The sequence below is a fragment of the Chiloscyllium punctatum genome, chromosome 32, assembly GCF_047496795.1.
Source record: "Chiloscyllium punctatum isolate Juve2018m chromosome 32, sChiPun1.3, whole genome shotgun sequence".
NCBI classification, from domain to species: Eukaryota; Metazoa; Chordata; class Chondrichthyes; order Orectolobiformes; family Hemiscylliidae; genus Chiloscyllium; species Chiloscyllium punctatum.
This window is the reverse complement of record NC_092770.1, coordinates 38,236,275-38,260,421: the sequence shown is the minus strand read 5'-3', so window position 1 is coordinate 38,260,421 and position 24,147 is coordinate 38,236,275. Positions and strand designations below refer to the sequence as shown.

The following is a 24,147-nucleotide window of genomic DNA, read 5'->3' as shown; positions in this document are numbered from 1 at the left end:
CAGAATGGCATCTCCAGCACTCATACTAGGCTATTTCATTATGTTAACCTGGATTTATCACCAAAAATACCATAATAAAGGAAAGAAGACAGAAAAGGTATGAGTCTAGCTCATTTTGTCACTGACTTGATCTTATGTGATTTTAAGATGATAAATAATGTAGGTTAGCTACTTTTTACGAGTTGATTTTGTGTCCTGTTTATGTGGCAAACTGTATTGTATGTTCTTGATTGTGGAATTCTTCTAAAGCTACTTTAATGAATTGCAGGAAATGTTTGAGACGTATTCAAAGTTAGAGGAACATCTGCTAGAAAAAGAAACAGAGCAAATTTCATATGAAGACTGCTACAATCAGATTCAGGTAATGAATAAATGTATGAATACCTCAATGTGATCATATAGAAATGCTGCTAAGTACTGTACCTCTTTGGTGCAAAAAAGTTGATTTTGAAATTAAAATGATAGAAGTCACAGTGCTGTTAGGGTTAAAAATATGCAACTGAGGCAGCTTAATGGCACAGTTGCAGATTGTATTTTTGTTCTTGTGAAGTCCCGTCTCCATGAGATTCCAGCCACTTTCAATGGAGTTGACAGGAAGATTTTTTCAGTGGTGGTGGGAGAAACTGAATGTGATCATAAACTAAATCTCAGGAGTTGGCATCATTAAGTTGTCAAAACATTGACCAGCTGGTAACTAAGAATACCAATCAAAAGCAATGATTGTCCAGTACTGAAGAATCCAAGAAGATTGGCCTAGCGATTTTTTTTTTTTGACAATTGTACATTATTTTGTGTGCTGCTGCACTTCTCAATTTCAAAGATTGTGTTGTTTCCTTGTACCTGCGATCCATGCATTCAAGAATAATGCTAAATGGCTTACTTGTTATCATTATTGTTTCTATTGACTGAATAATTTGCCAGCTGAAAACAGAAAATCTGTTAATCTTGTCTTTGAAAATTTGTACAGCAGTTAAAGTCCTAAACTATGATGGTGAAGACCATTGCACATACGTATACGAAAAATAAGCAGATGCCTCAGCCTATGATTGATTTTAAATAAATATGAAAATGTAACTAGGAATAATGTTAAAACATTTTACATAAACAATGATTTATTGATTAAATTCATTGCAATTGTGGCAAAATATTGAGAAGGGATTGGAAGATCTCAATAGTACATCAGTAAATTACTGCAACATTGCAAAGTATACAAATGATTACCTTGATTTAGTAGAGGAAGGTTTTTAAGCAAATTTTCTAGAATATAATAGCCAACACTTACTACTCAGGCTTTAAGCAAACTAGTACAATAAAACATTGAATGATAGAAAATTTGGCACAGAGGTCTGTCTGCCTATTGTGCATGTGTTCCTGTTAGCTTTTCAACTGGACTTGTCTTCTGTAATCGCTTTCCTTTGTCTTTTCATGGAATCATTAAACAACAGAAGATTTGAGGTGATAAACCATTGCTTTTCGCTTCTGTTTAGAAAGAGCTCCTTTCCTAACAAACTTGACCAGTTGGTAGTTGATGGACTTTATTACTTTAGTTAAAATATTTCTTTTAACAATGACTTGGAGATGCTGGTGTTGGACTGGGGTGTACAAAGTTAAAAATCACACAACACCAGGTTATAGTCCAACAGGTTTAATTGGAAGCACGCTAGCTTTCGGAGCGCTGCTCCTTCATCAGGTGGTAGTGGAGACACCTGATGAAGGAGCGTCGCTCCAAAAGCTAGTGTGCATCCAGTTAAACCTGTTGGACTATAAACTGGTGTTGTGATTTTTAACTTCTTTTAACAAGTAATATCAGTATGAATTCTCCTGTTTATCCACTTTAACTTCAGTGGCAGCTCCAACAAGTAGGATAAATGGTTATATAAATATGCTTCCACAGCATTTGCCAATCTTGAACCAAAAATTATGGCTTGAATCCAAGACCCTCCTCAAAATACCCTAAATTCTTAGTCGAATCAAAACTGATATGCTTTTTAAAAAGTCACATGTTCCATGAATCAGCATCTAAGCTCTTAGAGTCAAGTACTGCTGTTTGAGGAAAAAAAAAGTTAGGCAAGAAACTGTGGTATTTGAAATACTACACCTTTAAATATTTATGTTAGAATTTACAGATTGAAAGGATGCTTAGAGTGCATTTCAGATATGTTTCTCACGGATGATCCTGGAATGCAAATTTAGCTGTTACTCCTTTACTTTATTTCATAGATGAATGTATCACTGGCAAGGTCAGAATCTGTTGTCGATTCCTAAGTCTCATAGGCCAGTTAGGAATCCCCAAATTGTAGGTCTGGAGTCCCATGGAAGCAAAAGCTGGAAAGAATAACAGATTTCCTTCCTTAAAGGATAGTAGTGAATGACGTGAGTTTTCGTAACAAATCTATGATTTTTTTTTGGTTGCCATTATTGAGGTTAGTTTTATTTTCATGATTTATACATTTAATTCAAATTCTACTAGCTGCCAAGTACCCAGGTTGTTAGCATGGCCCTCCGGGTGACTAGTCGGGTGACATTATAATGACATCACCATTTCCCATGGTAGTAGCAATGTCAATCAATTCCATAGATATTCATTAAAAAGTTATGATTCTGAGCTTTTACAAACCATGCTTAACAATTATAAGGCAAACTTTATTAGGTAGAAACAGGCCAGTCAGCCCTACAAGTCCACACCAATTATTGAAGCTCCACATAAAGCTCCACCCATCTTCTAAGTTCTAAAGCAGAGGCATTCTGGACTTGAAATATGATTTTTTTTTTCTCCACAGATGCTGTCAGACCACTGGAGATCCTTCACTATTCTGTTTACTTGATCTAACCCCATTAATATTCCTTTCTCCCTCATACATACCAAACTTCCCCTTCAATCAGAGGGCCAGGTTTTGCAGATTTGTTCCCATTTCAGTGAAAAATGAAAACTTCATCGAAAACACAGAAACTTCCTGCCTGAAATATTTGCAATTTTCTTCAATTACTAGATTTTCAAGTAAATTGGCAACATTAGAACTTTGAGCATGACATTGCAGCATCAAACAGAAAGGTCTCCCTTAAAAGAAGTAACTTGCTCAATTGGGAATGTACTAATATCAATGGCCGCAATCTGGCTAGTCTGCTAATTGATAATTACACTATTACTTCATAACTATTTGGAAGACTAAAGTAATTGTCTTTCGGCCCAATGCACTGACTTCATCTTTCTCCCTGGCAGCTGTTTGAGGATAAACCAGGTTGTTTGCAACCTTGGTGTCATGTTTCATGCTGAGATGAGTCTCTAGCCAAATATGCACCATCACTTAGGCTGTCTATTTCCATTTACCTAACTTTGCCTGGTACTGACCCTGTCTCAGGTCATTTGCTGAAACCCAGATCTATTGCTTTATTACCTCTAAAGTAACTATTCCACTACACTTTTGGCTGTCTACCTCATTCGTTTCTACATAGACTTGTGTGTTATTGTAACATTATGCTGTTCTTGTCTTTGTTTGCACGGAGTCACATTTGCCCATTCCTTCTCTGCTTGTCAATGTAAATTGGCTCCTATTTCAGTGATACCCAGATTTTAGAATTCTCATTCTTGTTTGCACATCATTTCAAAAGCTCTTAAAATGGCTGTCTCTAATCTCCTCTATCCCCCCAGCACTGAGATATTTGCACTTTTGAGATCTAGCCTCATAAACATCTTAATCTTAATTACTCCAATTTGCTGGCCATGCATTCAACTACCAAGGCCATCAGCTCCAAAATTCCCCCTCTCAATATTTTTATATTTCCACCTTTCTCTTTAAATCCTCCCTCTTTGTCCAAGCTTTTGGCCATCTATCTAAATAGCTCTTTTTAGGTGGCTTAGTGCCATGTATTTCTTTAAACTATCCTTTGAAACACCTTTAAATGTTTTATTACATTAAAGGCATTAATAAAATGCACATTATTGTTGCTGCTGGATAAGAATATTCCAAATCCTTGCACATTTGTTTTCAGATGAAATTACTATTTGGGGGCCGATTATGCAAAACTTTGCATGAAATGATGTTTGGAATGCATGAAATTTTGTTTAATTTCATGAAACTGATTGATTATTTAATCAATAGTTGATTTTAAAAGCTTGAACATTTAAAAGAAATTTGATATATAGATAAATTACGTATTTTATCATGGTGCAGATAGTGGAAGCGGCGTGTTAGATTTCTTAAAAATGTGTACCTGTGTGATTGCAATATTACAGTGAATCTGTCATTCACCTATGGACCATCAAAATTGTCCCAAAAGAAATCAACTTTTATTATTCCATCATGAAATTCCCTCCCCTTTCTTAATCCTTCATGCTGGAAAATGCTGCATTTCAGACATGAAGCAAGTACATAGAAAGGGACAGGAGGGAAAGCACAAAAGGGAATGTCTATAACAAGGTGCAACACAGAAATTAAATAACAAAAGGGATGATAGTGCAATACAAGAAAAGATCCCTGAATACAATCCATTCCAAATACTCTCCTGTACCCAGCTCCCTTGGTGCTGAAATTCATTATCTCTTTAAAGTTTCTATTCTTTCCTAGTCATATAACTATTGCTCATTGACTTTCAAATTAAGATTAAATATGTTAATCTGAAGAAATGTTATTAATATTGTTCTCCAAATTAAAATTTCACAAAAATTCAAGGCTTGCTAATGCCACTATCACATTTTACACTTGAAGCCTTGTTTTTTTTTCTGAGTGGTTTCCAATGGCAAATGGAAGTTTACAAAATGGATGGGGAGAAATATAAGACTTCCCTGACAATTGTATAAATTCCAGTCTCTGGAAAATTATGTTGCTGAATTTTGGTTTGAGATGATTAAAAATGTTTTTTGCAGTGTTATGGACCAGGCCAGACCCCCCTCAAAACATTCTAGGAAGGTAGCCCAGACCCTAACGTTTTGTTTTAGGCAGATGTAAGGTGGATATTCCAGGAGTGGTACAGCTGGTCAAAGCACATGGCTTCAAGTAAAACAATTTATTTACACATCACTGAATGAAACACAAGCAAAAGAAAACAGAATTTAGAATAACAACTATTTGAAAACCCAACTGACACAATATCCCGCAAATTAACAAAGGAGCTATTCCAATTTCCTGCAACATCCCCATGAGAAAAAGGGAAAGTTCAAACACTGGTTCTTACAGGAGAGATGTTAATGAGAGAGTCAGCCAGAAACATCTGTTGAATCGGTGAACCATTTTTCCCAGCAGCTTTCTTTGACCAGCAACTTTTGAGCAGACTGCTTGCTAAAACCCAAACCAACAAAAGCTCTGAAGTGGGAGAACTCGTCAACAGCCCTTTCATTGTACAAGTGTTTTTTAAAAAAAACCTTAAAATGTTATTCCCTGATCGTTGCCTTAGGCAGTATCTGTTAGCCATTAGCAAGGTCCCTATCCCTGTCAAATCCGAACCACTGCCTTTTGCAACCCCTTTTGGGGAAAAAAAACCAAGGACAATATAACTGTGTTAAAGGAGCAGCAGATGTTGGCTGGATTGAAAAAAAACCTGTTCACCCAAATAATTGATCTTTTAATTTTGAAGATGTGGGTGAGATTTGTTTTAGGATAAACTGCTTTTCATATCTTATTCTAAACATGCCATTCTGTTCTTTATTTCTGATTTAGTCATGTCATTTAGCTGCATCTTGACTTATGGAACGACATGGAGATTGGTGAGATGCAAATGTTATAATATCATTCAGTTTGAGGCAGACAATATATTATGAACTTAAGTAGAAATTGGCACAAAAGTTCAAAAATATTGACCGACATGCATGGATATTAATTCTTGACATTACTCAATGGATTCTTTAAAAAATAGTGATATCTTGTATCACATTTTCAGGACATGTACTGGTTTTTCATTCAATTAAGGTCTGATAGCTGAGATGAAGAACCACCCTTAAGAATGTTTTATTTTGCACTTCCTGTCCAGACAATGGAATTCTTTAGGCTTGTATTGTATCTTTAGGACATATGTAGTATTTGAGTTTTTTCATATGCTTTAAAGTATCTCTCTATTTTTGCATTGTTTGGAATAAGTGGAACCATCAACTAGTGAGAAACAAGATAATGGTAATCCATAATAAGAAGAAAGTGAGGACTGGAGATTACAGTCAAAAAATGTTGTGCTGGAAAAGCACAGCAGGTCAGGCGGCATCTGAGGAGCAGGAGACTCGACATTTTGAGCATAATCTCTTCCTGATGAAGAGCTTATGCTCAAAACAATGGTGCTCTCTCATCTTTGTCCTCCACTAATTCGTCATTGTCCTCCTCTAAAAAGTAATGCTGTAAAGATAAATGGTAGTGAAATTGCCATTATAGAAACATGGCTGCATGGTGTCCAGGACAGGGTAATGAATATACTAGGATATTTGATATTTTGGAAAGATAGACACAAAGAGAAAGGAGTTGGAGTTGGACAGATAATGGATCTTCACATTAGTAAGAGGGTCTCCGATCAGAAGAACAATACATGGAATCTGTTTAGGTGCAAGTTACGCATGTTAAGGAGCAGTAGACATTGTATGGAATTATTTTTAGCCACTGAGTAGTCATGGTAGTGTGGGGCAGAATATAAATCAGAAGATAAGAGATTATTGCAATCTTTAATAGTTTGGGTAAACTGAGCTGTAAACTGGATGATGAGCTTCTGGGATTGTTTTAGGGATGGTTTTCTAGAGCAACATTTTGAAGTGCCGACTAGAGGGCAAACTGTTGGATCTAGTATTATGTAATGCAAAAAGGCTAATTAGTTATCTTCTTGTAAGATAACTTCTGGGATGATTGACCACAATATCACAAAAATGTATATTGTTTGAAAATAAGGTACTTCAATCTGGATCAAGAATATTAAATTTGAATAAGGGGGCTTATGAAAGCATGAGGTACAAGTTGACTGAGCTCGATTGGTAAAACTTATTAAATAGTATGAATGTGCAGAGGCAGTGGACAGTCATTATAGAATTATTACATGCCTTACTACACCTATACTTTCCTACAAGGTGCAAAAACTCAAAAAAAGGTCAATCAGTCATAGCTGTCGAGGGGAGTTAGGATTATATAAAATTAAAAGAAAAGGCTAATAAAATGGTCAGAAATAGTAATTACTTTAGACTGGACAGTTTGTAAAGGAGGATGAGAAAAGGAAGAATAGAATAAAAACTTAATCCATCAAAAACATAGGCTGTAAAAGCTTCTAAATTTATGTAAAAAGGAAGTGGTTGGCTAAAATCAGAGTTGGAAAATTTTTAATGGGGAATAGAGAAATAGCAGAGATGCAAAATGACTACTTTGAGTCTGTTTTCACTGAAGAAGTTGCAGGAAATCTTAGCATTAGATATCAAAGTGACCGGGGGAAACAAGGGGTTGAAGGAAATTAGTATTGGTAAGAAGGTTATACTGGAGATATTCATAGGGCTGAAAGTTCATAAGTCCCCAGGATCCAATCTACACCTAAGAATGTTGAAGGAAGTGGTTATAGTCAACGCATTGGTAATCAACTTCCAAAATTCTATCAATTCTGCAATGATTTTATAGATTGGAAGCTGAGAATTGTCACTTTAGTATTTTGGAAAGGAGCAAAGAAACAACTAGGAATTATAGTCTTGTATCAGTTATAGGGAAAGTGCGAGAATCTATCATAAAGGACATGATGATTGAACACATTGAGAATAAAGGTCTGATTGGATGTAATCAGTATGGATTTACAAATGGAAAGTTGAATCTGACAAGCCTGTTGGCTCTTTTTGAGGATGTTAATATCAAAATTGATAAAGGGGAGTTGATGCTTGTGGTATATTTGGATTATCAGAAGGCTTTGATAATATTCCTCACAGGTGGTTGCCAGCAAAACTAAAGCTCATAAGTAAAAGGCAGTGAAGTGTTCAATCAGCCATGATCTTATTAAATGGTGGAGTAGGCTGAATGGGCAGAAGGTATATTCCAATTCCTATGTTCCTGTGTTCTATTCAAGTTATTAGAGTTTGTGGTTGAAATCTGACATCAATCAATGAGCAAAGACTAGTTCAAATGTTATTTATGCTTTGGGGTTGAAATTTCAAATTTTTAACTTCCATCTAATTGAAAGATGAATATTAGTTATTATTTATTATTAAATCAGCTTAGTAAACCTTGCATCTTCATATGCATCATTACTATTTTTGTTGTTATATCTTAAATGAGAAGAAAACTTTTGGCCTCTCATCTTCATCTTTCACAGTCTGGCAAGCAACTACTATTGTTGTTATTAAAAATGGATAGAACACATAATTATCAATTTCTTTATCTTGATTTTCACCTGGGTAATTGTACATTGCATTCTTAAATATTAATAAATGTTGCTGCAGTGCCAACTGCTCTAGATTTTGTTTAAAAGAAAAAAAAGGAGCGAATCATAAATCACAAATAATCTTATTGAACATTTAAAATAAACTTAAAATTTACTTCTGTCCTCAAATACTTGTTCCAGTTAATTGCCATAAGTTACACAGAGGAGGAAAACTCTGGTAATGCAGTGGTAGTCTACCTTTGTCTATTTGATTTGGTTTTACTTTGGATGTCCTGTGAAGCACCTTAGGAAAAATTGTCAAATTTTAAAATCTATTAAAATGCCACTTTGTTTTTGTTTCAATTCTGCTGTCAGTTCCTGAGTGGAAAAGTTATGTTATATTAGTTGGGTAATCAGAGACAAATGGTAAATCAGTTTAATAAACCTTGCATCTTCATATGCATCATTACTATTTTTGTTGTAATATTTTAAATGAGAAGAAAACCTTTGGGCCTATCATCTTCTTGTTTCACAGTCTGGCAAGCAACTACTATTATTGCTATTAAAAATGGATAGAGCACATACCAATTTCTAACCCTTGTTCTTTAGATCATTCATCTGAAGAACTATAAATACTTATTTTCTTTTTTCAGAATTAACTCTATTTAATTATCTGTTCTTTGAGCTTTCCATCTCAACAGTCTGAACAACCTTAGGTCCCAGAGTATAATTATCAATTTATTTATCTTGGCTTTCACCTGGGTAATTGTGCATTGCATTCTTAAATATTAATAAATGCTGCTGCAGTGCCAATTGCTCTAGATTTTGTTTAAAAGAAAAAAAGTGCATTGTAGCGAATCATAAGTCACAAACGATCTTATTGAACATTTAAAATAAACTTCAAAAATCTACTTCTGTCCTCAAATACTTGCTCAGTTAATTGACGTAAATTACACAGAAGAGGAAGACTCTAGTGTGCAGTGGTAGTCCACCTTCGTCTATTCGATTTGGTTTTTACTTTGAATGTCCTGTGAAGCACCGTAGTAAAATTGACAATCTTAAAATCTATTAAAATGCCAATTTGTTTTTTGTTTCAATCTGGCTATCCGTTCCTGGGTGGAAAAGTTTTCATTTTAAGGCACAGTATGGGTTTGAGATCCAAGAGGTCATAGCATCACTATTAGATTGATTTTACTTAGCTGGCTCCCTGCCAATATTTCCCTTTTCTTTCCCTTAAGGGAGCTTTTTTGTTTTAAGCTGGACTGAGTTGCTGGTAAGCAATTGTTTATCTCCGTGTAACATACCTAGTTTGAAAATTCTGGATCGGACATATTTGGTGGAAACAACGAAGGTTTATTTAAAGCTGAGAGTCTAAATAGTTGTAAGAAGACTCTAGGAAGAGGTTATCAGAATCTCAAGATTGAGAATGAAGCACAATTAAATTAAACCATAGAGAAAGGATTTATCTTTGCTGTGCTCTTCTAATTAATGAGATTGTTTACTTTGGGTTTTGAAAGCTTCAAATTTGTGTTATATGCAAATAGTTTGATTTCTTTTTGAGTGATTTTTGTTTTGGCATTAAGACTGCAGCATTGCGTATTTGTGCTTCAGTGAAAGGCTACCTTGTTAAAATCAAAAGCAAAATGATCTGGTACTCTAGATCTAAGTTTAGGATCTGATTTGTTCATAATAACTTCAGCTGGGATCCTAATACAAAGATAGATAGGCAAACAAGTTGTGTGGAGGATACAGAGATATAGTTTAGGTTAAATGAGTGGGAAAAGGTTAGCAATGGAATATATATGGGAGAATGTGAGGCTGTCAACTTTGACAGAAATAACAAAGCAGAATATTATTTGGATGGAGGGAGACTATAGAAATCTGCAATACAACGGGACCGCTGTGTTCTCTCATGAATTTCAAGAAGTCTGCATGCGGGTGGAGCAAGAAATGAAGAAGGCAAAATCAGAAATCTTGCTACAAAAACTGTACACCAGAATTGGTGAGAATAAAGGTAAGAATAATGCCTTCAGTTTTGGCTTTCAAATGTAAGGAGGTATGTACTTGAACTGGAAGCAGTTCAGAGGTCACTAATCTGATTCCTGGGATGAAAATGTTCTGCTTTGAAGGAAGGTTTACCAGATTGGGTCAATACTACTGGTGTTTAGAAGAATGGATGTATTCCTGTTGAAAAATATGATTGAGGTGATTTGGCATGGTAGGTAATGAGAAGATGTTTTCCCTTGTGGAGAAATCTAGAACAAGACGATATAGTTTCAAAATAAGGAGTCTCCCATTTTCAGAAGATGATGAGTCACGTTTTCTCTGAAAGTGCTATTAATCTTTGGAATGCTGTATCCCAGACAGCAATGGGAGCTTTCATTGAATATATATTGAATTAGACAGATACTGGATTGATGCAGGAGATTATGGGACAGGTAGGAAACTGGAGATAAAACCATATTCAGGCAGCCATGATCTTGTTGCTTGGTGAAGTAAGTACGAGGGCTGAATCTCCTATTGCTGCTTCTATATTATTAAATTGCCTAATTACTGAAACAGCATTGAATTTCAAATATTTGTCTTGCTGCTGTGTTTGTCATATGAGCAGTGCCTTTTGGAATATGAGGACAAAACATTCATGGTGGCAAATGAATGGGAGAGCTTTCTGCAATCTTATCCTTTTATGTTAATCCAGCATTTGCTTAAGTCCTGATAGACAAATTATTATACATCTTCAAATGTTTTTCTGTAAAAAGATAAAATTTGCGAGAATAGAAGCTGCTCAGCAATGTTCCCCTTACTGTTTGCTGTCCATGTACGGAATGAATTTTGTTACATGTTCCAATTTCAACGCAATGTAATGTGTGTGGCACCAGTAGAAATGAGCAAATGCTATATAATGGCCCATACCTTCTGGTCTCCTGATAGTTGGAAACTGGATTCACCCTGAAGGTGCCCATTGTGACATCTGTGCATGTTGGAACCTCTGAGGTTTAAGTGCACTGAATGCAAGATAGTTGCTTGGGAAGTTTAAACTCACAAAGGACAAGTACTTGGCATCTGCACATTCTGAGAAAGTCCTAGCTATAAGTTAGAGTTGGAGACTATTGGTGGGTTTAAATCTACTTAGCTTTATGGTTAGCCAGAAAACATCAGGGGGATTAAAACCTGTTCTAACTCCTGGTGAACTATTAAGTGACTACCCACCACCTCTCTGCCTAAACTACCACACTGAGAGCTCTCTGACACTGGACTGTTGTTACCTCTGTCCCATCTGTATCTGCTAACCCACATGTCAACCTTCCCGTGTGGTATCCTAGATCTTCACCGACCATGCCTCCTGCCACCCATTTGCTACTCTTCCCGAACTACCACCCTATCCTCCACCCATCCATCTGCCACCGTACCCATTCACCTGACACTTTGCTCATTCAACTAGCACCCTACTTGTGCACCTGGCACCTTAATCCCTAAACCACCCTATTGCCACTCCCACTCATCTTACACGCTTACCTTCCCTCACCATGTTGAATTGTGACTTTGGGATTTTTAAACATTTCCTTACTGGAATAGGCTGCTATTACAGTCTGGTGGATGGGGTTGGCATAGTGATAATATCATTGGACTTGCAATCCAGAGCTACATGGAACATAGGTCTGAGTTTCACCAAGGCAGATGGTGAAATTTGAATTCAGTAAAATTTAGGATTAAAGGCAAGGTTAATCATGAACGTGAAACCATTGTTGATTGCTGTAATTATCTTTCCAACTCATTAAAATATTTTAATGGAGGAAATGTACTATCCTTTTTGTGACTCCAAACCCAGAGGAATATGGTTGACTCTTAAATCCCCAGCATTTAGAGACAATGTTATTGATAGGACAGACCCTTTAGAGGTGGTGGCTCACTGATATGCTCTCTCCCGCTCCCCCTCACTCTCCCTTTCCCTCTCCCTCAAAATACTCTGTTCCATCACCAACCTGGTTGGAAAACCACATCCTGTGGGCCCATCAATCTGCTATCTGGAATGTGGAATGATGAACTTTCATGAATAATAAAACACAAAACGAACAAAGAAAATTACAGCATAGTATCAGACCCTTCGGCCCTCCAAGCCTGCGCTGATCCAGATCGTCTATCTAAACCTGCTCCCTATTTTCTAAAGATCTTTGCTCCCTGCCCATTCATGTATCTCTCTAGACACATCTTAAATGACCCTACCATTCCTACCTCAACCACCTCCGCTGGCAACGTGTTCCAGGCCCGTATAACTGACTGACTGACTGCATAAAGAACTTTCCATGCATATCTCCCCTAAACCTTTCCCCTCTCACTTTGAACTCATGACCCATAGAAATTGAGTTCCACAATCTGGGAAAAAGCTTCTTGCTATCCACCCTGACTGTACCTCTCATCATTTTGTAGACCCCAGTCAGGTGTCCCTCAACCTCTGTCTTTTTAATGAAAATAATCCTAATCTATTCACCCCTTCTTCATAGCTAGCACCCTCCATACCTGGCAGCATCCTGGTGAACCTCCTCTGCACCCTCTCCACAGCATCTATATCCTTTTGCTAACGTGGCAACCAGAACTGTATGCAGTATTCCAAATGTAGCCATACCAAAGTCCTATATAACTAACATGACCTGCCAACTCTTGTACTCAATACCCCTCCAATGAAGGAAAGCATGCCGTATGCTGCTTTGACCACTTTACTGACCTGCATTGCCACCTTCAGGGAACAATGGACCTGAACTCCCAGATCTCTCTCTGTACGTCAACTTTCCCGAGGAATTTTTCATTTACTGTATAGTTCACTCTTGAATTGTATCTTCCAAGATGCATCACTTCGCATTTGCCCAGATTAAACTCCATCTGCCATTTCTCTGCCCATCTCTCCAATCTATCGATAATTTGTTGTATTGTCTTGCAGTCCCCTTCACTATCTGCTACTCCACCAAACTTGGTGTCATCTGCAAACTTGCTAATCAGGCAACCGATACCTTCCTCCAAATCGCAAACAGTGGAACACCACTGTTCACAGGTCTCCATTTTGAGAAGCTCCCTTCCACTACTACTCTTTGTCTCTTGTTGCCCAACCCGTTCTCCATCCATCTAGCTAGAATACCCTGGACCCCATGCAACTTCTCAATCAGCCTACCATAGGAACCTTAAGGTCCATGTATATGACATCCACATCCCTTTCCTCATCAATCAACTTTGTCACCTCCTCCAAAAAATTCTATTAGGTTTGTAATGCCTGCACAAAACCATGCGGCCCATTACTGATATCCCCATTTGGAAAAAAATGGGCTAGATCCTATCCCTCAGTATCTTCTCCAGCACCTTCCCTACCACTGACGTCAGGCTCATTTGGTCTGTAATTACCTGGAGTATCCTTCCAACCTTAAATAAGGCGATAACATTAGCAATTCTCCAGTCCTCTAGGACCTCACCCGTGTTCAAGGATGCTACAAAGATATCTGTTAAAGCCCCAGCTATTTCCTCTCTCGCTTCCCTCAGTAAACTGGGATAGATCCCATCTGGACATGGGGACTTGTCTAACTTAATGCCTTTTTAGAATACCCAAAACTTCCTCCCTCCTTATGCCGACTTGACCAAGAATACTCAAAGATCCTCAACATCCATCATTTCCCTCTCCTAGGTGAATACCAATGCAAAGTACTCATTAAGAATCTCACCCATTTTCTCTGACTCCACACATATCTTTCCTCCTTTGTCCTTGAGTAGGCCAACTCTTTCTCTAGTTACCCTCTTGCTACTTATATATGAAAAAAAGGCTTTGGGGTTTTCATTAAAGTAGACATTGTGCCACTTCAAACTGATGCTAGAAGCCTAGTGATGGAAGATAAGGAAATAGCAGGAGAACTTAATAAGTATTTTGCATCAGTCTTCACAGTGGAAGACATGAGTAATATCCCAACAATGAAAGGGAGTCAGGGGCTGAGTTGAGTATGGCTGCCATTACAAAAGAGAAAGTGCTAGAAAAGATAAAAGGTCTTAAAATTGATAAATCTCCTGGCCCTGATGGACTACATCCTAGAGTTCTGAGGGAAGTGGCTGAGGAAATAGTGGAGGCGTTGGTTGAGATCTTTCAAAAGTCACTGGAGTCAGGGAAAGTCCCGAATGACTGGATGATTGCTGTTGTAACCCCCTTGTTCAAGAAAGGATCAAGACAAAAGATGTAAAATTATCGGCCAATTAGCCTAACCTCGGTTGTTGGTAAAATTCTAGAATCCATCATTAAGGATGAGGTTTCTAAATTCTTGGAAGAGCAGGGTCGGATTAGAACAAGTCAATATGGATTTAGTAAGGGGAGGTCATGCCTGACAAACCTGTTGGAATTCTTTTGAAGAGGTGACAAGTAGATTAGACCAGGGAAACTCAGTGGATGTGGTCTACCTAGACTTCAAAAAGGCCTTTGATAAGGTGCCACACGGGAGGCTGCTGAGCAAGGTGAGGGCCCATGGTGTTTGAGGTGAGCTACTGGCATGGATTGAGGATTGGCTGTCTGACAGAAGGCAGAGAGTTGGGATAAAAGGTTCTTTTTCAGGATGGCAGCTGGTGACAAGCGGTGTCCCGCAGGGTTCAGTGTTGGGGCCTCAGCTGTTCACATTATATATTAATGATCTGGGTGAAGGGACTGGGGGCATTCTAGCGAAGTTTGCCGATGATACAAAGATAGGTGGACAGGCAGGTAGTACTGAGGAAGTGGGGAGGCTGCAGAAGGATCTAGACAGTTTGGAAGAGTGGTCCGGGAAATGGCTGATGGAATGCAATGTGAGCAAATGCGAGGTCTTGCACTTTGGAAAAAAGAATACAAGCATGGACTACTTTGTAAACGGTGATAAAATTCATAAAGCCAAAGTATCTGGGAGTGCTAGTCGAGGATTCTCTAAAGGTAAACATGCAGGTTGAGTCCGTGATTAAGAAAGCAAATGCAATGTTGTCATTTATCTCAAGAGGGTTGGAATATAAAAGCGCTGTGGTGCTACTGAGACTTTATAAAGCTCTGGTTAGGCCCCATTTGGAGTACTGTGTCCAGTTTTGGTCCCCACACCTCAGGAAGGACATACTGGCACTGGAGTGTGTCCAGGGGAGATTCATACGGATGATCCCTGGAATGTTAGGTCTAACATATGAGGAACTGCTGAGGATCCTGGGATTGTATCATTGGAGTTTAAAAGATTAACGGGAGATCTAATAGAAACTTACAAGATAATACATGGCTTGGAGAGGGTGGACGCTAGGAAATTGTTTCCATTAGGTGAGGAGACTAGGACCCGTGGACACAGCCTTAGAATTAGAGGGGGTAAATTCAGAACAGAAATGCGGAGATATTTCTTCAGCCACAGAGTGGTGGGCCTGTGGAATTCATTGCCGCGGAGTACAGTGGAGGCCGGGACGCTAAATGTCTTCAAGGCAGAGATTGATAAATTCTTGATGTCACAAGGAATTAAGGGCTACGGGGAGGATGCGGGTAAGTGGAGTTGAAATGCCCATCAGCCATGATTGAATGGCGGAGTGGACTCGATGGGCCGAATGGCCTTACTTCCGCTCCTATGTCTTATGGTCTTATGGTCTTAATCCTCTTTGCTAAAGATATCTCATGACCCTTTTTAGCCCTCTTAATTCCTCATTTCAGATTTAGTCCTACATTCCCCATATTCTTCCAAAGCTTTGTCTATCTTCAGTTGCCTGGACCTTCTGTATGCATCCTTTTTCCTCTTAGCTAGTCTCTCAATTTCACCTGTCGTCCATCGTTCCTTAACCTTGCCATTTCGATCCCTCATTTTCATGGGAACGTATCGCTCCTGAATTCTAATCAGCCTCTCTTTAAAAGCCTCCCATATATCAAATATGGGTTTACCTTCAAACAGCAGCTCCCAAAGTACATTCTCCAGCTCCTGCTGAATTTTGGTATAATTGGCCTTTCCCCAATTTAGCACTCTTCCTTTAGGACCACTCTTGTCTTTGTCCATGAGTAATCTAAAATTTTTGGAATTGTGATCACTATTCCCAAAGTAATCCCCTACTGAAATATCAGCCACCTGGCCAGGCTCAATTTCCCAACACCAGGTCCAGTATGGCCCCTTCCTGAATTGGACTATTTTACATACTGCTGTATAAAACTCTCCTGGGTGCTCCTTACAAATTCTGCTCCATTTTAGACCTCTAACACGCAGTGAATCCCAATAAATGTTGGGAAAATTAAATTCTCCTATCACCACCACACTGTTGCTCCTACATCTTTTTGTGATCTGTTTACATATTTGCAACTCTATCTCACGTTTGCTGTTGGGAGGCCTGTACTGCAGCGCCAACATCTGTATGCACCCATTCTATTTCTGAGCTCTGTCCATATTGCCTCACTGCTTGAGTCTTCCGTAGTACCCTCCTTCAGCATTGCTGTGATATTTTCTTTGACCAGAAATGCAACTCCTCCACCCCTTTTACCTCCCACTGTATCCTGCCTGAAGCATCGATATCCTCTGTTGTTTAGCTGCCAATTATGCCCTTCTCTCAGCCAAGTCTCAGTAATAGCAATAACACCATGCTCCCAGGTACTAATCCAAGCCCTAAATTCATCTGCTCTACCTATTATACTTGCATTAAAACAAATGAAGCTCAGACCACTTTGTATTCATCTGCTCCCTGTGTCCTCTTCTCCTTTTGTCACACTGACTTCATCATCTAGTTCCTTACAGGCTTTAGTTACTGCTTCTGTACTGTCCTGTAATCTCATTTGGTTCCCAACCACCTGCCACATTAGTTTAATCTGGGCCTCCAAGGACATTGGTTCCAGTCTGGCCCAGATGGGGATTGTCCCTCCTGCACCGTCTCTCAAGCCACACATTCATCCTGCCTATTCTTTCATTCCTACTCTGACTAGCGTGTGATACTGGGAGCAATCCTTAGATTACTATCTCTGAGGTCCTACTTTTTAACTTGGCTCCTAACTCCCTAAATTCTGCTTGTAGGACCTCATCCCATTTTTAAATCTATATCGTTTGTGCCTGTATGCACCACGACAAATGGTTGTTTACTTTCGCCCTCGAATGTTCTGCAGCTGATCTGAGATATCCGTGACTCATGCACCTGGGAGGCAACGTGCCTTTGGGAGTCTCGTTTTCAACCACAGAACCGCCTAACTACTCCCCTTCCTATGACTATAGCCCTTCCACTCTTTATCCTGCTGTTCTGAATAGCAAAGCCAGTCACGGTGCCATGAACCTTGCTACTGCTGTCTTCCCCTGATGAGCCATCTCCCCCAACAGTATCCAAAACTATATATCTGTTTTGGAGGGAGATGACCGCAGGGGACACCACTGCCTTCCTGCTCTTTCTCTGCCTTTTTGTCACCCATTCCCATTCTTCCTCAGCAATCCTAATCTGCGATGTGACTAATTCACGAAACATGTTATCCACGACCCCCTCAGCATTGCGTATGCACCAAAGTGAGTCCATCTGCATCTCCAGAGTTGTCATGTGGTCTAACAAGAGCTGCAGCTGGACACATTTCCTGCATGTGAAGGAACCAGGGACATTAGCTGCACCCCTGAGCTCCCACATTGAGCAAGAGGAGCATAACACTGGTCTGCAATCTCCTGCCATTTTTAACCTTAAATTTAACTTTTGTCTTAGCTTAGGTATATGAAAAAAAGATTTTACCAAATCACTCAATAAAACAATTTTAAAAAAAAAGTAATAGAAAAACCTTATCTAATCACCTCACCGCAGAGTCCCTTTTTTTGTTAGAAGAGGAGGGCAGGTGGGAGACTCTACACATATAGTGTCTCTGGTTCAGCTGCTATTCAAATAAAATTGTTTCACTCACCTTCTCAGCAGCCTGCTGGTTCTCGCTCTCACCTCTTGACAAATGGAGGTCACGACGCCCAAGGTAAGTTTTTTTTGAAAAAAGACAGTTATCCAGAATGAACAATGCCTTTGATGCCTGTGAACTTAGGCTGTTCATTATTGAAGGTGGTGGTTACACTTCCTTCTGGTGATGACTGCCTGAAAGCATCCCAGAATCCATGGAATTGGATTCGCTATAATGGATTAACTCCTCAGCTGATTCTCTGAGCTCCCTGTTGGCATCAGCACTTACCTCATAACACTCCATAACCTACCAAGAACCCACAAGCAATGGTCGTGTGTGTCTATGCTCCAATTCTTGATACTATAGATGATTCTAATGAAGGTTCCTATTGCACTCTAGGCATTGTACTGAAGAAAAAAAACCGAAGGAATTTAAAATTATTTTCTTTGTGGACTTCAATGCCAGGGTTGGAAAGGACTCCCAACTCTGGAAAGAAACCATTGGAAAGGAAAGACTTGGGAATTACAACTCCGGGATTCTTCTGCTTACCAAATGTACTGAATGTCATCTGGTCATCATCAATTCAACGTTCTGCCCAAAAGACAAGTTCAAGACTTATGGATCGATCCACGATTGAAGCACTGGTGCATGATCAATTGCTTCACTCTCAAGACCAAAATAATGTTTCTCATTGGTTTGGTAATGACCAGCGTAGACTACTACTGGACAGACCTCTGGCTCATCCAGTCCTCAATATCCATTATATGGTACCAGAAGCAGCTGAAAATAAAGAAACAGTTTTTAAAAAAAATTCAAGGTTCAGTCGCTTCAAGAGCCAAGCAGATGAGCAAACTTTCAACAATGTCTTCACCAAAATCTCAGTTAATTTTAATGAAGTGGAGGAAATGTGGAAAGAGCTGAAGGCAGTCATCATTATCATGTTGTGAAGAAACCATTGGCTATAAGACCAGGAAAACCAAGACTGGTTTGATGAGAATGACCACATAATCTAAGACTTCATTGACAGAAAGTAGGGCAAAGAGGAGAACTCATCAAACAGCAAAGATGGAATTATGAAGAAGAGTGAAGGAAATCAAGAACCAATAGTGGACTGAGAAAGTTAAGGAGCTGGAACTCCTTGCCAGAAAGAAGACACCTGGAACATCTTCACTGCCACCAAGGCAATGTAAAGACCCAACACCATTCACTTCAAAGGAGAGATTGAGAAAACAAAAGCCTCCAATAAAGCAACAACTTCAAAGAATGCCTGCCATGATATAGTCATAGAACGTGTTTGAACGAAAACATGCATCTCAGGGATGCTACAATCACCTCCGTCATCAAGAAGGGAGACAGAATGGACTGTGGGAACTACCGAGGAATTTTTCTATTCTCCAACCACATCCTTCCTGAAGATCAGTGTGGCTGCCGATCAAGCTGTGGGTGCTAAGAACACAATTTTCACTGCTCAGCAACTACAAGAGAAATATCAGGAACAACAATCGCTCTCCATACCCACCTTCAATTTGACCAAGGCTTTAGACTCATTCACTGGGGACATACTATGAAAGTTCCTGTCAAAAGCTGGATGTCCAGAGAATTTCCTTGCTATCCTCCTCCTCCTCCTCCATGACAAGATGTTGGCAATAGTCCTCAACAATGGTAATATGACATAATCCTTTTGAGGTCAAGACAGGTGTCAATCATCCCCACCATTTTCTGTTGCCTTTGCCACAATACTTCTCCTTTTCAAGAACTGGCTTCCCATTGAAGTAGACATTGCTCATTGGACAAAGCTTTTCTATCTCAATTGTTGAAATTGAAGTAAGAAATGGCACCGACCTACCTCGTGGAATTTCAGTGTGCAGATTACAGTATCATCTCCGCTGTCTTGAAACAGAATCTTCAAGCCTTTGTGCAGAGTAATGAAGACTCTGTCTTCATTGCAGCAGCTTGTGGTAGAGTCCACTAGGGGACAGGCAATACTGGATTTAGTGTTGTGCAATGAGGCAGACTTAACAAGGGAGCTTTAATGTGAAGAAATCCTTAGGAGGCAGTGATCATAATATGGTTGAATTTACTCTGCAATTTGAGAGGGAGAAGATAGAATCAGAGCTAACGGTATTTCAGCTGAAAAAAGGCAACTGTAGAGACACAGGGGAAGTGCTGGACAGAATTGACTGGGAGAGGAGCCTAGCAGGAAAGACATTGGAACAGCAATGGCAGGATTTTCTGGGAGTAATTCAGGAGACACAGCAAAAATTCATCCCTAGGAGAAACAAGCATGGTACAGGGAGGATGAGATATTCCTGGCTTTCCTAGTCAGCCATGGCTAGCAGAAAAGCAAAAGAGAAAGCATATAGTATGGCAAAGGGCAGTGGGAACCCAGAGGATTGGGAAGCTTACAAAGACCAACAGAAGGCAGCAAAAAAAAGAAATAGTGAGAGATGATTAAAATGAGGGTAAGCTAACCAGTAATATAAAGGAAGACTGGTAAAAGTTTCTAGGGCAAAAGTGGACATTGGACTGCTGTAAAATTATGCTGGAGAGAGAGTAGTGGGGAACAAGGAAATGGCTCAGGAACTGAATTATTACTTCACGTCAGTCTTTACAGTGGAAGGCACGAATAATATCCCAAACATTCAGGAGAATGAGAGGGATGAGCTGAGTATGGTGGCCATCACCAAGGAGAAAGGCTAGAAAAGCTGGCTGAAGGTGGATAAATCACCTGGACTAGGTGGACTACAGCTCAAGTTCTAACTTAGATTGCCGAAGAGGCAGTGGAGGCATTAGTGGTGATCTTTAAGAAATGACTAGAGTTGGAAGGGTCACAGAGGACTGGAAAATTGCTAACGTGACACCCCTGCTTAACAAGGGAGTAAGGCAAAAGACAGAAGATTACAGGCCTATTAGCCTAACCTCAGTCGTGGGTAAGATTTTAGTCCACTGTAAAGGATGAGATTTCTGAATACTTGAAAGTGTATGAAAAAATAGAGCAAAGTCAACATGGTTTCATCAAGGGGAGGTCATGCTTGACAAATCTACTAGAATTCTTTGAAGAAGTAACAAGCAGGTTAGACCAAGGAGAGGCAATCAATGTTATTTACCTGGACTTCAAGAAGGCCTTTTGATAAGGTGGTACATGGGAGGCTGCTGAGTAAAATAAGGGCCCATGGTGTTAGAGGTAAAGTGCAAGCATGGGTAGAAGATTGGGTGTCTGACAGAAAGCAAAGAGTGGAGATAAAAGGGTCTTTCTCAGGATGGTATTCGGTGACAAATGGCGTTCAGCTAGAGTCAGTGTTGGGAACACCGTTTTCCACTTTATACATTAATGATCTAGATAAAGGAACTGAGGGCAAAGTTTGCAGATGATACAAAGATAGGTAAAGGGACAGATAGTATTAAGAAGGCGGGGAGGATGTAGAAGGATTGTGATAGGTTAGGAAAGTGGGCAAAGAAATGACAGAGCACAATGTGGTTGGTGTGAGGTCATGCATGCACCTTGGTAAGATGAAGGGCTTTTGCCCGAAACGTTGATTTCGAAGCTACTTGGATGCTGCCTGAACTGCTGTGCTCTTCCAGCACCACTAATCCAGAATCTGGTTTCCAGCATCTGCAGTCATTGTTTTTACCAGGGAGAATAGAAGCATGCACTATTTTCTAAATGGGGAGAAAATTCAGAAGTCTGAAGTGTGTAGAGACTTAGGAGTTGTAGTCCAGGATTCTCTCAAGGTAAACTTGCATGTTGAGTCAGTGATTAGGAAGGCAAATGCAGTGTTGTCATTTATTTTGAGAGGACTTGAATGTAAAAACAAGGATGTACTTCTGAGGCGCTCTAAGGTTCTGGTCAGACCACATTTGGAATATTGTGTGCAGTTTGGGCCTCTCAGTATCTCAGAAAGGATGGACTGGCCTTGGAGCGTGTTCAGAGGAGGTTCATGAGAATGGTCCCAGGAATGAAAAGCTTAACACATGAGGAATGTTTGAGGATTCTGGGTCTATTCTCAATGGATTTTAGAAGGATGAGGGGGGATCTAATTGAAACTTACAGAATACTGAATGGCCCAGACAGTGGATGTTGGGAAGATATTTACATTGACGGGACAGACCAGGACCTGAGAGCGTAGCCTTAGAGTAAAGGGAAGACCTTTTTAGAACCGAGATAAGGAGAAACTTCTTTAGCCAAACAGTGATGAATCTATGGAATTCATTGCCACAGAAGGCTGTGGAGGCCAGGTCATTGAGTATATTTAAGATGGAGAGAGATGGGTTCTTGAGTATTAAGGGTTACATAGAGAAAGCGGGAGGATCGAGTTGAGAAGCTTATCAGCTATGATCGAATGGCAGAGCAGACATGATAGGAGCAGAAATTAGGCCATTCAGTCTATGTCTTATGGACTTTTGACCTTGATTAGCCGCAATCTCTTGAAGACTTGAATTCTTTAGCAACCTGCCCCAGGGCAGGTTCTGGTCCATCCCTCCATTAGGATCAATCAAATTCTCCCAAGCGTGAAACATTTTTCCTACCTGGAGAGCCATGTTTCGTCTAAGGCGAATCGTCAATGCAGAGAGCCAACAGTACATCCAAACTGAGTGCTGCCTTCGGATGCCTAAGGATGTGAGTCTTCGACCGTGACATTTGAGCTGATACCAAGATCAATGTGTTTAAGGCAGCCTTTCAACTTTTCTATGTGACTCTAAAATTTGGAGTATGTATAGGTGCCACCTCAAGCCCCTTGTGGAATACCATCAACATTGTTTGGGAAGGATTCTCTGCATCACGTGGAAGGACAGACCTGAAGCAACACTGAGGTTGTGATAATCTGAAACTGACTCCACTGGGCTGAATACATATTTCAGATGTGTTCTGACTGCCAAAGCAAATCATCTTCATGCAGCTTAGGTAAGGTACTTGAACAAAGTGATGGACAAAAGAAGCATTTCAAAAACTCTCTGAAGGCTCCCCTCAAAAAATGGAACATAGATGTCAACATATGGAACACCAGTTGTTCATAAGAAACTGACTTAGATGTGTATGAACATCTTTGAACATGCCCATCAGCAAAACTGAGTACAGAAAAGGAGCTGAAGCAAGGAATGCCAGTGATCGTGAGGGGAAAGGTCAATTCTACTTTCCAGAAACACTTATCATATGTGTGGTCGACGATGTGGTTTTAAGGTCAGGCTCATCAGCCGTGCAAGGACCCCAGAGCCCATGATTGGAGATGTAGAATTTCTTAGGTGGACAAATCATACATGTTAGCAAGTGATTGCCACCGCTAGTTGCTGATAAACAGGAGTCCAGGAATTCTAATGAGACTCTAGTTGTCAATAAGAAATCATTCTATGGATTAGTGATTTGTTATTAATGACAAGGGCCTTTTGCTTGCCAACAAGCAATTGGTTGTCAGATGTAACTAAACATCTTGGTATTGGAAATAAGATCGAGAAGGGATTTAATGTCCACCAGTTCAGAACAGTCTCTCCGCTCTCTGTCAAAACTCATTTTAAAGCTAAAGCAAACCAGTTGATCGTTCCTTTAGCAATTACTTTTAACTGACAAATCAGAGACATTTTACAGAATGAACCAGCTACCTAATTCCTCTTGCAAGCCAGTGGAAGCACTTGGAAAAAGAAAAGGCAGGAAGAACCTTTCAGGTCAGCAAGAACCGACTCACCAGAAATTATGAATAAAGACAACTGAACTACCTTCCCAATTCTTCCCTCAATCCATATTTCTTTCTTTTCCTGGTCTGCAGATGTGTTGGTGTGTAATTAGTAGCGTTACATGTTGATAATTTATAATTGTTTATCTGTAGCTAGTGTCAAATTACTTCTAATAAGTCAAATTCATGCTAAGTACAGAAACTTGGTCTGTGCTTCCTCTCAACCTGGTTCTGAAAATCTGGTATATAGGAGAGTTTTGTATCTTTTAAAATCTTTAATGTTTATGACAACTCTGATCATCAAGTCTGACTATTCCCAATGTGCTACCACAATGT

The 24,147-nt window shown here is 39.5% G+C and overlaps 1 protein-coding gene across 1 annotated transcript in view; it reads left to right on the top strand.

Moving 5' to 3' along the window:
* LOC140458064 (coiled-coil domain-containing protein 91-like) overlaps positions 1-24,147 on the top strand; it is a 190,071-nt gene that overhangs the window by 37,371 nt on the left and 128,553 nt on the right. Inside the window, exon 7 of the mRNA XM_072552108.1 lies at positions 260-361. Within this exon, the coding sequence (XP_072408209.1) occupies positions 260-361 (102 nt within the window). The remainder of the gene's footprint in view (positions 1-259; positions 362-24,147) is intronic.